The sequence below is a fragment of the Herpailurus yagouaroundi genome, unplaced genomic scaffold (genome assembly GCF_014898765.1).
Source record: "Herpailurus yagouaroundi ecotype Mexico unplaced genomic scaffold, PumYag 77, whole genome shotgun sequence".
NCBI lineage: Eukaryota > Metazoa > Chordata > Mammalia > Carnivora > Felidae > Herpailurus > Herpailurus yagouaroundi.
Window position 1 is genome coordinate 53,042,782 of NW_024412388.1, and position 14,970 is coordinate 53,057,751.

Genomic DNA, 14,970 nt, shown 5'->3' on the forward strand with positions numbered 1-14,970 from the left:
CAAGTTAAATATAAATACTTGGATTTGAAAGTCATTCAAGAGGTACCAGTTTTGTTCTTGGTTAATATTCACTGAGCTGTCTCAATATTGAGGTTGCTGACCACTTTGGAATTTTACAACAAATATGAGATACGTTTGTCTGCCAGCTTCCTTTCCCCTTGATTCTTAAATTACATTAAATTTATCTGTTCAGTTAAACCTTTTCGTGTTTTTCACTTTTTTGCAGGCATATGATTATTTGAGTTTCCTTAAACCGGTGATTTACAGAAGACTAGTGCTGGGGTAGTTATCTAAGACCCACCTTGGGAGCTTTAGTAATTTAGGGATAGGGTCCCAGAATCTGGATTTGTTTAATGTGCTCCCCAGCTGGGTTTGGGAATCAGTGCATTAAATAGCCTTCAAGCTGTACCTATGGCAGGTAAAACAAAACAAAACAAACAAACAAAAAACAACAAAAAAACTAATAGTGATAGCTGCTACTTTGCTGAAGGTTTACCTTTTGCTGGACACCAAACTCATCTCCAAATATTTTCCTAGTTAATCCTCATCACAATGCAATGCCATTACTGTTGTATCCATTTTTTGAATGAGGACCTGATGTTTAGAGGTGTGAAGTAATTTGCCCAAGGTCATAAGCTAGTATGTGACAGAGCCTGGATTTGAACATGTCTGACCCTCAATCAACATGATAACTTTAATTCCTCTGCTATGCTGTTTCCCATCTAGCCTGTTCAGAATTGTGTAGAAACCAGGTAGTGCACAAAGGAAGCTTAAGACATAATCCTTGCCCTCAAGAGGTTTGCTATCTAATCAGAATGAAAGAATGAGCACTTACTCACTGATGGCCAAAGGACACATGGACCATAGAATTAAGTGCAAATTATAAAGTAGAAAATTAGAGTAATTCCAGATTTTTTTTTTTGTCTCTTCAACAGAAAACGAAATGTCACTGAATTAGTAGATAGATTTTGTTTTCCTGTTGCACTGCATGGTTGTTTTGCTGTGACTTAAACAGAGAAGTATCCTATTTGAGGTTCAAACATAAGAAAGATTTTATTAATGTCAGCATTACACTATTTCAAGGAGATGAAGTTTGTGCATCAAACCTTCTGTTGTATGTATTCTGTTTCCTCATTGGTCTGGCTGGAGCAGAAGTCATTTAACCTGTGCAAAGTACCATGTTAAATAGACTGTTAGTTCTCTTTTCAGAGCCAAGTGTAAATTAGAAAGCTATAAGGAACTGAAAATTTGGAACCTCGTAGACAGGTTAGACTAACCCTCCATTCCTGGCAGATATTTACATTGCTAAGAAGATAAAAGCATGAAGGACCCAGTCCCTGTTAAGAATCAATTTAAGAAGTATACAGGGCTAAAGCCAAATCACTGATCTTGGGACAGCCATTCCCTGCTTCTTTTAGTAGCCAAGTTCTGCAGGGAAGGGAAGTTATGGGACTCTGGCAGGTGGGGCATACCTGTTTTATTCAGAGGAGGAAATTAGATTATCCAGGATCCTTGTATGCATCTAAACATCTGGCTCTCCATAAACCATGTAAGGTTTATCACCAAAGGTTTCGGTCAGAACAGGATCCCTCAAGACTGCTAGTTCCATTTACCCCCATCCCCATTTCCACCACACATACACAGTATTTATCATACTATATTTTAACAGTTAGTTTACTTATTTAAAAAAATTTTTTTTAATGTTTATTTATTTTGAGAGAGAGAGAGACACACACAGAGCGAGAGCCGGGGAGGGGCGGAGAGAGAGAGGGAGAAACACCGAATCTTAAGCAGGCTCCAAGCTCTGAGCTGTCAGCACAGAGCCTGACATGGGGATCGAACTCATGAACCATGAGATCATGACCTGAGCTGAAGTCAGAGGCTCAACTGACCGAGCCACCCAGGTGCCCCGCTTAGTTTACTTCTATGTGTTCCTACCACACAGTTCTGTGAAGTAAGAAACGGTCTTAATTTTGTTCATTATATCTTTAGCACCCAGCCAGCACTTAGCTGGTCTGAAACAGAGTAAGTGCTCAAGAAATATTTATTGAATGAATAAATGGGGGAATCATTGAACAAACAAATTTAATAACATTAAACTCCAGGTGAAAGTAAGGAGTTTTTAAAGACATCCTTTGTGGCCATCTCTTTTTCCAAACTGTATGCTAATACGCTGTTTAGGGGTCACCTGGCACAACTTAACTTTGCTCCTATTGTGTGTGGAACTTAACCTAGACTTCATTTGTTTTCCAAGAGTCGAGAGTCATGGAATTGCAGCTAGGAAAGCCTCTTTCTTGGGTTTCTTGTTTCTTCTGAACGACAGAAGACCATGAACTGACCAAAGACAATTACAGGGTAATAGACTTTTCTTACAAAATTGATAATAGAATACGAAAGTGTGCGTGGGCCATACAAAGGGGGAAGATTAAATGGCAAACACCAAAGACAAGTACAGGTGACACAGCAGGGAGGAAGAAAAAATTGCCAAGAGGCACTTTTGAGGGGAAAAGCCTATAAGGAAGAGCAGTGAAGTGGAAACCAGAACAAATAAGTGAAGTTTGTTGATGTCTTTGGGAATCTGAGTTGTCTATGCAGCACCTGAAAGAAAATGAAATGAAACCTACATAGATTGATAAGACCATTTTCTGAGTTAAAGATTTTTCAGCATGCTTCCTCCTTTTCTTTATTATGTCTTTGCCAACTTGTTCTGAAGCTAGAAATAAACCAATTCTTTTGTTCCCACTAAGCATCCGTTGAGCAGCACCATGGGTGAGTGAGGAAGTGCTAACTCTGGATCCAGTCATTTGAACTTCTTGGGGAAAATCAAGGTTTGAGCCATTTTGAAATTTCTCCTAGGACTTGCATTGACCCTAAGAAGATCCTGCCTCCCCAGTAATTAGCTGGGATGTTGCTTTTTTATCTGTAAGAAAAAAACAAAACTAGGAGCCCCTGGATTTTGAAATTACTACTTGTTTACTTGTTGGAAAAAGTTGATACTATGCAATTAAGCATGACCATTATTGAGTTACATGCACTTTCACGAATGTGCCGTAGAATTTCCAACACCCAGACCTTCTGTCAGAGTGGAACAGACTTTGCCACCAGCCATCCTTAGGTTCCCCCTCCCTAAACTGGGGGATGTACTCCTTCTCGATGCTGACTTGGAACCCTCTTTTACCTCTGTGGTATTTTTTAAAAAATTTTTAACGTTTCATTGTAGTTTTTGAGAGACAGAGACAGAGTGGGAGCAGGGGAGGGGCAGAGAGAGAGGGAGATACAGAATCCAAAGCAGGCTCCAGGCTCTGAGGTGTCAGCAAAGAACCTGATGCGGGGCTCAAACCCACAAACCACGAGATTATGACCTAAGCTGAAGTCAGACAATTAACCGACTGAGCCACCCAGGTGCCCCTGTTGTACTTCTAATCACATATTTATTTTTAGAATCAAGGCTTATTTAATATTTTCAACATATTTTCCAGTTTATTTGCCTATTATTGCTTCTTGCATATAACTCTTTCGTTCTAGATTCACCTTCCTTCTTACTGAAATAAAGAATTTAGCACAAACAGTTGTGAATGGATACATAACAGTTTTATTTTTAGTAGCCAGAAAATGAAAACAACCAAATGTCCTAGGTCAGTGGTTAAACAAAGTGTGGTACATCCATACTATGGAATACTACTCAGCAATGAGAAAAACAAACCATTGATACATGCAACAAATTGAGTGAATCTCAAGGGCATTGTAGGAGTCTGTTTATATATTGTTCATGAAACAACAAAATTATAGAGATGGGGAACAGACTGTCAAGTGCCAAATGTTAGGAATGTTTGGGGGATGGGTGTGACTATAAAGGGGCAGCATGAGGGAGATCTTGGTGGTAATGATAGTTCTTTGTCTTGATTAAAGAGGTGGTTATATGGATCTACATGTAATAAAATGACATAGAACTTACATACACATGGTAACAATGTCAAATTCCTCATTGTGATGCTGTACCATGATTCTACAAGCTGTAATCCTGGAGAGAAACTGGATGAAGGGTACATTGGACTTCTCTGGTCTTTACATACCGTTTGATTTCTTTTGGAGATGTGGCCTCCTCCCCCTTCTAATTCCTAGACTGCAAGGGTATAGCAGTTTCTCTAGGCCATTAGAGGAAGTGTTTTCAGCCCTTCCCACAGATGGGGATGTTCTCCCAGGCTCTAGTAAAGGCTTTAAGCAAGAACCCAGATCTCTCTCTGGCCACATCTTTCATTTTCTTTTCTTTTCTTTTTTTTATAATTTAACTTTATTTTTTTATTTTTTAAGGTTTACATCCAAATTAGTTAGTATATAGTGAAGCAATGATTTCAGGAGTACATTCCTTAATGCCCCTTACCCATTTAGCCCATCCCCCCCACAACCCCTCCAGCAACCCTCAGTTTGTTCTCCATACTTATGAGTCTCTTCTGTTTTGTCCCCCTCCCTGTTTTTATATCATTTTTGTTTCCCTTCCCTTATGTTCATCTGTTTTGTCTCTTAAAGTCCTCATATGAGTAAAGTCATATGATTTTTGTCTTTCTCTTACTGACTAATTTCACTTAGCATAATACCCTCCAGTTCCATCCACATAGTTGCAAATGGCAAGATTTCATTCTTTTTGATTGCCGAGTAATACTCCATTGTGTGTGTGTGTGTGTGTGTGTGTGTGTGTGTGTGTGTGTATACCACATTTTCTTTATCCACACATCTTTCATTTTCAAATGAATCTTGAAACTGAGACCCCAGCTCAGATGGTCTGTATTTATAAGGCACCTCCCGCATTAGCTTCCACTTACCATTCTCTTCCTTTTTGGCACCTAAGAATTTCTTTCCTTTCAACCTCAGCTATGCATTATATTTTTGTGTGTGATATTTTATTCAGTAGTCTTGATGTTTTTAGCCTGGTAGGGGCAGGGTGGGGAGAATGGCTTATGGGGCTAGAAGGCCATTTCTGCCAGTTTCTATTGTTACCCTAGCATGCTGTTTATAATTGTGTTTCTGTACTTTCCTTCCTGAGACTGAGTTCTTGAAAATGCCGGGGACCAGGACAAACTTTTTCATCCCAGTTCTTATACACAGAAAGTGCTAATATACATGTGTATTGAATGAATGAATGACTCTCTAGAGTTCAATGGAAGAGAGCCCAAATATAACAGTTTTTTTAAGCTTATTTATTCATTTATTTTAAGAGAGAGAGAGACAGACAGACAGGTAGACATGGGGCTCAGTCCCACAAACTGTGAGATCATGACCTAAGCTGAAATCAAGAGTCAGTTCCTCAACTGACTGAGCCACCCAGGTGCCCCAAATATAAAAGTTTTTAAGTAAGATAGTTTTCAAGATTTTTTTTTTTAAGTAGGCTCCCTGCCCAACATGGGGCTTGAACTCACAGCCCCGAGATCAAGAGGCAGATGCTCTATTCACTGAGTCAGCCAGGTGCCCCTCAAGTTTACTTTTATTGGCTTTGAAGAACATGTATGTCATTGTGGCGCTTTGTATAGCATAATCCCTTTAAATATAAGAAGTGCATGTGATCTGTAATATTAATTTAACAGATTTAAAGAAGGAAATAGTCTGTACAAATAAAAAAGAGGCATATAAGGGTGAGTCAAGGAGTATTTCCTCCCCTCCCCTTGTGGTCCTTACTATCCTTTTGGGTTTTAGAATTAGGAGGGGCGCCTGGGTGGCGCAGTCGGTTAAACGGCCGACTTCAGCCAGGTCACGATCTCGCGGTCTGTGAGTTCGAGCCCCGCGTCGGGCTCTGGGCTGATGGCTCAGAGCCTGGAGCCTGTTTCCGATTCTGTGTCTCCCTCTCTCTCTGCCCCTCCCCCGTTCATGCTCTGTCTCTCTCTGTCTCAAAAATAAATAAACGTTAAAAAAAAAATTAAAAAAAAAAAAAAGAATTAGGAAACCAGGCATTGATAGAGAGGAGGTGTGTGGTCTCAGGTACAGGGTCTCAAACTGTATTCTGCAGCGCTTAGAGTTCACAGGGTTTTCCTGTGGCTGAAGGGGGCTTAAGCCAGAGAGAAAGTGGATACACCTTTTAGGATCCCCCCCACTCTCCCCTGATTTTGGCAGATTTGGAGACCCTCTGGTTCTGCTGTCAGATGCCCTGCTCAGATTGATCAGAATTCCTACCTCTATCCTAACAAGCTGTGTAGGCAAGTAAGTGTCTTAATAATCTCAGGTTCTTCAATCTTAGAATGGAGATAGTAATGGTATCTAACTATGGATTTTTGACAAGATCTCGGAACCCCTTACACATTAAGAAAACCTGGACACCTTTTTTATCCTTCTTATTTTTTTTATTTTGCTTTTTACAATTCCCTCTATATAAAAATATGAATAATACTACAAAGTTCAGTATACTTTAAAGTTTTCTTCAACAAGTTTATGGCTTTGCCACCTCTATGGTAATTGTGCTATTTACAAAGTCATTACAGGTTTTATTAAAAAAATATGTTTTCATAGTGCAGTGTAGGTGGTGTGGTTGGGTTCCTGAGCAGGGGGTTTAAGGTGGCAAAATTGTGCCGTCTTCTCTCTCTGTGACTGTACTGTTAATTTCATTTAAAGATTACATCAGAAATCCAAATTTGAGGCCACTGAGGATTATAAGGTCCTTGTAGACACTGAGCATAGTAATTCTCCAGTCCTGACTATCCCACCTGGGGTGAGAAAGGCTCTCGCTTCCCTCTCTCAGTAAGTTCAGTCCCCAGAGTGGAAGGACCCCTCATGCAGAATCCCAGATGTGGGGTGATTGTGATCCCAGAGCTGCAGCAACGCCCTGGCTGACTAACCCCTTGTGCTGTTACAGAGTGTAAACTGCCTGTTACTTTTCCAAATAGGTACTTTTGGTGATACCTGGCTATGGGCTTCTCCTCCACTGAGGCACTGGAGTCAGGAAGCAACCATGGCTAAGAGCCTTCAGCAGACAACTCAAAGCCATCAGCTTGCCCACCTCCTTCCCACCCTCCCCTGGCCCCCAGTGATCATAAGCAGAGAAGGTGTGCCTGTTTAGTGGGACTGACCCTGGCTGTTTGAAAATGCCCTGTGTGTCTCTGAACTTAGCTTCTAAGGATACGTATCACAGCTTAGAGGCACAGACAGAAGAAAATGGATCACAGAGAGAAGGCAGCATGCGTTTATTTCTAAGCCATTTCTAAGGCCTGGCTCTACTTAGAACTTTTGTGATTTTCGCCAAATCACCTGACTACTGTGGGCCTCACTTTCTTCATCTGTAAAATGAGAAGACCACACCATATTAGAGGCTTAATGTTTGTTTGTTTGGTTTTTGGTTTAGAGCATCGAAGACTTTTCCACAATATCTGATACGTAAAAGAGAGAAACAGAAAATTGTTCCTGATGAAGGAGGGCCTAGAGCCCTGTCCTCTTGTCCTCTCTCCCCCTACATCCTGTAATGTCCCACAAAATCTTGTGGGTGCAAAAAACAGAATTATAGCTAAGGCACACCCAGATACAACATTCTGGGACTCAGGGTCTCTGGTCAAGGAGGGCCATGGGATAGACATTTGTTCCCTCACACTTGGCCTTTGTGACCATTGTGCTGGCCTCTAGTCTCTGGAGTATGCTGGTTTATGTCTGTGTAACGTCACGTATCCCTGGATCAGGATACAGGATGTGGCATGGCTGGGTGCTTCTTATAAGAGCTTCCACATCCTGTGAACGTTGGGTCTCCACCTGCCAACTGCTGAGATGAACCAGTAATCCTTTCAGAGAGCACAGGCTTTTATCAATGAGGAGGATTCAAGGCTTATTTTTTTTTTTTCCTTTCCTCCAAATAACACTCCCACTGTTCAGGCTTAAATACCAAAACCTTATGGTTTGCAGAATCCGTGCCAAGAAGTCAATCATCAGTGAAACTGCAAAGATAATAGCTCCTATTGATTAAATCGGGAGAAGAATGGTTTGCCCTCCTGCAGGGGTCAGGGAAGATAAGGGCTGGAGTTTTCTAAAACATGCTTGATTTGCCTAAATTGGATAAAAGTACATAAAAACACTTATGTTCTTAAGAGAACTGGTGACCAATTCGGGAAAACCTCACAAAAATGAAAAGATTGGCTTAGATTAGTAAGGCATGAGAAATACAGAGTCTTTTCTAAAAGCATGGAGAATGTGTTATTTCAAACCTCGACAGTGAAGTAGCAGCTAACAGGAGTATGTCCACGTAGAGGATGACTATTATCTGCCTTACTAGACAGAGAGGAAGTCACAAAAGATCTTCAGTGCTTACTCTATGCTGGACACTGTGCAGGACCCTTTTGGACCACAATCTAATGTAATCCTTACCACAGTCCTGTGAGGTGGCTTTCATTGTCCCCATTTTACAGATGAGAAAATAGAGGTCAAAAGATGTTAAATAACTTGCTTATGATCACAAAATTAGTAATTTAGCTATTCAACTATCTACTAATTAGTACATATTAATTTGCTCTTACCACAATACTCTTACACAAAGAGATGTTGCCAGTCTGGTATGAAATGTCCTTGGAAATATCTCCTCCTTTTGCCATGATGAGGAGGTAGGAAAGAAGCTGAATCCATTAGTGGAGATCCTACATGGTCAAGGCTGATGGTTGTGTCTCTCTCTAAAGCTACTACTAACCTTTGACTCCATGGAGTCAAAGCTGAGACATACTGAATTTTTCTCACATATAAGTCAATCTTCCTTTTGGGGGAGGGGAAGCTTCTTAAACATCATTTTTTGTGTGTGTGAGGGAGAATTGCTAACATTAAACTTTTCACATAAAATAATCACCCTTTCTTTTAAAATATATGGCCTTGGAAGATAATATTTTAGGAAGGTTATTCATATTTCAAAATATTTTATCTGTTTTTATTATCACTCTATCGAGAAGCTGAACATGTGGTTATCTGAAGGAATAGATCTTGAGGCCGAGTACGGAATTCCTCAGAATCATCACAATCACTAAATGAGCTTGCGAATTGAAATTATCTTTGCCATAGTCTAAGAACCGAGTAGTAATTAGTGTCCAGGGACACATGGGGAATAATTTTACTCTTAGCAGTGCCAAGAAACTATTCATTTGTCATCGGTCCCAAATTATACTCAATCAGCAATTCAAAGTCAGGTTAGAAAAACCAAGGGACATAGAGCTAACTTTCTATAAAAATTAATACTGTAAAATGAAACCTATATTTCTGGCAGTTTAACTGTGAGCAGCAGTAAGATGAAGCTATGAAAATATTGAATGTAAATGCCGTCAAGATCTGCCTTAATCCCACCACTTCCCCACCTTTTGCTTCTTTGCCTGAAATGCTGCCTTGGCTGCCATGCTTCTCTTCCCAAGCTCCCTGAAGTCTGGGTATTGGAGTGCTTGATGAGCCCTTTTGGAAGGTGAACCACAGTAGTCCATAATACTGCAAACAAGGGGCCATTATTCAAAGAGCCAAAGTAGGTGGCAACAGGAACAGGGTTAAGCGGAGCTGTGGTTGGAGTCCTTCATGGAGGGCCCTCAGATACAGACAATTAGCTTTTCCTCATGAAGTCACCTGCATGAAATACCCATTCCTAGGACAAGTGGTTAATACCAGAAGCCCTGCCTTCTACTGTGGTTTTGTGTTAAGCATTTTTCCCACCTGGGATGCTGTTTTCTTTTTCTTTCCATATTTTGCAATCTTATATGATTTGAGGTTCCTGCCATACTGTGCACCTGACTTCAGGTCCCCTTTAAAGAATCTGTGCCATTTTTAGCTCAGGACATAGGAGGGGACTGGGGCCACTTGCACTGAGGAGGGTATGCGTGGTTTGTCTACTTTCTTTCCCACCTGCTGCTGGGACAGGGCAAGTCAAGGAGGTCTGCACAAACCAAACAACCCTTTTGTCTCTGCTGTAGGTGGCAGGTTGATCAGAGACCCGGTAGACAAACTAGAAGTGGGTCTTTGCAAGGTCTCAGTGGATAAACATCCTGTTCTTGACAAAGCTCACTGACTATGGTGTGTGATTTCTATGGCCAAGTGGCAGCCAAGCCCTATCAGTAAATAAGGAAACAGTAGAAAGTGTGCTTATCTAGGTAAAAGGTGAAGCCAGAGAGAGGTAAGATGAAAAACAAATCAGGTTTCACAGACCTGAGTACCAGGTAGCATGAGCTACTAGGAGATATGTAGGCAATAGAAACAGACCTGGATTTGAATCCCAGTTCTTCCACTTACTAAAAAGTTCACCTTGCATTTCAGATCCATTTTTAGTGTCTACCTAGAGCACTGTACTGGAAAGACTCTAAGGCAGATCTCAGGTTTAACAGGCAAAAAGAGCCATAATTGATTAATGATGTCTGTACCAGATTGAAGGAAGGAAAATGGATTCATGTGGGTGTCATTATCTAATGTTGTAGGCACTGAGTTCTCCAAGATTCTGCTCCGTACTAAAGTTCTGTATGTACTAAAGTACGTGTGTGTGTGTGTGTGTGTGTGTGTGTGTGTGTATGTGTGTGTGTGTGTATGGTCTAAGGGGAGGTTAATGCAACCCTATTAAAATGTACATGACATCATCATGGCTTAAAATTTCAAAAACAACAATAAAAACATCATTTGTATGTTACAGTCTATTACTGCTGTAGAGTTTTTAAATCTTCATAGTGTCTTATGCCCTTTCTGTTGTTGATTTGCATGTTTGCTTTAATTTATGGTGGTTTTGAAAATTGTCTTTTGAGTTTAGTTACCTCACATGACTCTCAGATTCAAAAACTTAGCTTTCATTTGTCTTGACTCTAAGTTTCAATGTAGAGAAATAGATTTCTCCATTAATAGAAACGCTATCAATTCACAAACACAGCAAGTGAAATCAGCAGAAAGAGCAAACTTAGTTCTCATTTTTCATGGAAAGACTATTGAATATATTGTCTAAGAGTGATCTTCTAACAAGAAAAGGAAGAGTTGATGTTTGATAACGTTCAGTCATTTCTGCAGGTTTAGTTTGTTTTGTTAATGAAATCTTTGTATTTTAATTTTCAAGCCCATGTTTTAAAGAAAAAAAAAAACAACACCTCTTTGAATCTGGCCTACAGATTGCTCATCTGGATAGACTCTGTAATGCAGGCGCCTCTGCCTGGCAAGCAGAGCGGCTGTTCAGTTTAATAAGCTATGGGATTGCAGTGGTCTCTCTCAGAAGGCAGTGCCTTTGGAAATCTCCTGTAATGCTTCTAACAGCCCATAAGTTACTTATATATTTAATATCACCCTTGTCTTTCTCCCCTCCCTTCTTTTTCTTTCCAGAAACAGAGTTGTCAGTCACTGCTGAGTTAGTGCCTACCTCATCATGGAACATTTCAAGTGAACTCGACAAAGGTACACAATGGGGATGCACTGGGGAGGAGGAGGGGGGAGGCGTGAAACTCCATTTTTAATCCTGGCATGGCCTTCTTTGAAATCAGTTGCTTTTTAGATCATTAGAAGGAGGTGGGGGCCAAAATAAACCCCTTGCTTACTTTGTGATTATTTAATGTTTGATTACTTGGAATTCTATGATTTCTGGAGAGGGTTTTTTTTTTTACTCTTTCCTTTCCCTTCTTCCTCTAAAATGTTCCATATGGTAAAAATGCTTCAAGATGTGAAATAGGGTTGTTTCTGACCTTCCTGACATTGCATCTAGTGGATCTTATTTAGGGGATTTGATTCTGCCTGAGCCAGGATTGATCAGAGCTGTTTGCTGGGTGACCTTTTACAGTGAGTATTTGATGTGCTTGCAGGGTTCAGGGCAGAGTATTTGGAATGTTTGTAATTGCCTGTGCGTACAGATGGCAGCTTCCTGTGTGCACATGGGGAACAGGTTCCTGCTATGAAGTTGTTGTAGTATTAATTAAGCTCCACCATATGCTAAGCTCTGGTTACTCGATAGAGACCCTGTGTTCTGGAATGGTAAATCAGGACACCTCCAAAGCCCCTGCAATGTGGCTTATCTTACCTTTCTAGCCTTATTTCTCTTTAGCCCCCTTTATATCCTTTTATGCATCTCCAGCAATTTATATTTATATTTTTTAATTTAAATTTATATTTCTTCTTATATACCCTGTGCTTTTCTGCCTCTCTCCTTTTGCCTAAGCTATTCTTTCCATCGGAATCACCCCTTTTTTTCTTTGCCAGTGCCCATTTTCTCCCTTCTGCACGCCACAAATTACTTATCCTTCAAGACTGAAAACAACACATTCTATATTAGCCACAGTCTTATCTAATCCCTCAGCAGGAAGTGGCCTTTCCTTCTTTGGAACTCCCATAGACCTTTTCTCTGTTCTTAACATTTTCTGTGTTATATCATGGTGATTTATACACCTGTCTGTGTCATTCTTATGCCTGAAAGCTCCTTGTAAATAGGATTTCTATCTTATTCTTGTTCTTTTCTTGTTCTTGTTCTTGTTCTTTTTTCTTTGTCTCCATTGCAAAATCTAACACAGACTCTTGTTCATAGGAATCCTCAATAAATGTGTGGAATAATGAGTGACAACTTAGGCCATATATGTGGATGGACACCTCTGTATATATATGTGCAAAACATGCAGCAAACTTATTCTACTTTACTTCAGGCATGATTCTAGGTTCTGGGATTATAGTGATAAAAGCTCAAAAATCATTGTCCTTTATGTCAGATGCCTTTTATAATCAGCTCTCTTTTGTCTGCTCATGTGTTCACTGTGAGTTGTATTTCCTCTCTGAAGAGAGAGAATCTTATAAAATAGTAATAGGCAAGGTTATTCTGAGCTGAGATCAAGAGTCAGATGCTTAACCAACTGAGTCAACCAGGTAACCCATATTCTGATGGTTATACTTTATTAGGCATTTTAGGGTGGTGGGATAAGGTGAAATATCTTTTCACTTTAAGTAGGAGGACATTTAGAATAATTTTCTATTGTTAAATTTACTTTGGACATTCTTTTTCTACTTTAGGATTGGAGCAGGGACTGTATATTATTCCCTTCCATGTCCTGCACTAGGAACAATGCCTAGGAGGCAATAGATTTTCAACAAATATTTTTACTTTTTTTTTAATGTAAAAGAAGACATAAAACACACTAAATCTTAACTCAGTACTCACTATGTGACAAGTACTGTGCAAGGTGCTTTCAAGAATGTGAACTTGGGGTGCCTGGCTGGCTCAGTCAGTAGAGCATCCAACTCTTGATATCAGGGTAATGAGTTGAAACCCCACATTGGGTGTGGAGCCTACTTAAAAACAACGTGAACTTAATCGGCAAGCTCTTTATGGCACCAACAGTAAAAATGATATCATTGTACACTACATGTTGTTGATCAGGTTCTAATTATGGCTATAAAAGAACATCAGTATCTGCTAAAAAGGCAGCAGAGCCACCAGTCAAGAATCTAGCTTGCCAGACTTTGAATTTCTACCAGACCAGGACTGTAATTAGCAGTGGTTGCCCTTCAAGAAAGTAGTGTCAATAGTAGTGAACCTACTTGCTACAAAGCTGGACTAAGGCAAACTTTTTGTGTGTTCAACATGAACCTTCCAGAGGGCATGGATGGCTTTCCAGAGCTTCTTGGAATCATATTTCTCTAGAAGATAATTAGTATACGGTCTTTCATTCCCATTTAGAGTGAGAGAAAACTGATTAATTCTTTTATTCATCAGCCAAATCTTTTTTGCTTCCTACTCTGGTCTGGGCACTGTCTGAAAAATTAGTAGTGAAAGATGAATGAGACAAAGGTCTCTGTCCTCTGTGAACACAGAGTCAAGTGGAAAGGACTGGTATCTAAATGTATAATCAAAGCCTTCTGGTCAATTTGATAGATTGAACTGTCAAGGCACATTCCCCCCTGATTACAGAGAGATGCTGATGAAAATATACAATGTAAAAAAAAGATCATTGCCAGGCTGGCACACAAATAAGATAAATCTCCAGGTGCCAGAAGAGCAAACTCAATGGTAGAGCAATGATCAGCAAGAAGGAATTAAAAGATTTTTATAAAAATATGGGCAATGAGTACGGTTCTTAGGGGCTAGAGTTTCAATACCCTTTGGGGATCAGAACTGAGGCCATAGGAAACCACCTCACTGCTTAAGCTGTTAGTGAGGACCAAGCATGCAAGAAGGAGAATTCTGCTGAGGATATGTGTGGCAGTCCACAAACCACCCTGGAACATTGGGATCACTCACAGGAAATACAAGCCCCAACCTGTGCTGTATGGGGGTTGGGGGTTGAAGTTCTTCTCATGTAGTATACAAGCCACAAACCAAGAAGATAATGTAAAAACTTGGTCTGGAATTGATTAAACTCTGAGACCCTGACAGGGGACAACCTACAACCAGCTAGCTCACAAACTGTCTCACCATCACAGTACGTGTTCCATTCCCACCAAAAACAAAAGTTCTAAAATCAAAACCACTAAATAAGACCGGCAAACTCCTACTGATGTTAAGTTTACTTTTAAAAATTATAGTACATGCAGGAGAAGAATAAAAGAAAGCCACCATTAGCAATAACCAGTAGACAAAACACATGAAAAAGCTCATACTTGGAAACTAAAGACAATAGACCAATTTGAGAGAGAACGTATGTTTAAAATATTTCATGGGAGGGGTGCCTGGGTGGCTCAGTTGGTTAAGCGTCCTACTCTTGATTTTGGCTCAGGTCATGATCTCAGTTGTGAGATCGAACCCCACTCCAGGCTCAGCACAAAGTGTGGAGCCTGCTTCAAATTCTCTCTTTCTCTCTCTCTCTCTCTGCCCCTCCCCTGCTTGTTCTCTCCCTCTCTCAAAATAAATAAATGTTAAAAAAAAGTTTCATGGGAGGGGAGCTTGAGTGGTGCTCAGTCGGTTAAAGTTGTGACTTTTGATTTCAGCTCAAGATCTCACAGTTCTTGAGTTTGAGCCCTGCATCAGGCTCTGCACTGACAGCTCAGAACCTGTTTGGGATTCTCTTCCCCTCTCTCTCTCCCTTTCTCTGTGCCCCTTCT

The 14,970-nt window shown here is 40.3% G+C and overlaps 1 protein-coding gene across 1 annotated transcript in view; it reads left to right on the forward strand.

The window, feature by feature from the left end:
* Nucleotides 1–14,970, forward strand: part of ROR1 (receptor tyrosine kinase like orphan receptor 1) — a 400,895-nt gene that overhangs the window by 219,426 nt on the left and 166,499 nt on the right. Inside the window, exon 2 of the mRNA XM_040470488.1 lies at nucleotides 11,278–11,349. Within this exon, the coding sequence (XP_040326422.1) occupies nucleotides 11,278–11,349 (72 nt within the window). The remainder of the gene's footprint in view (nucleotides 1–11,277; nucleotides 11,350–14,970) is intronic.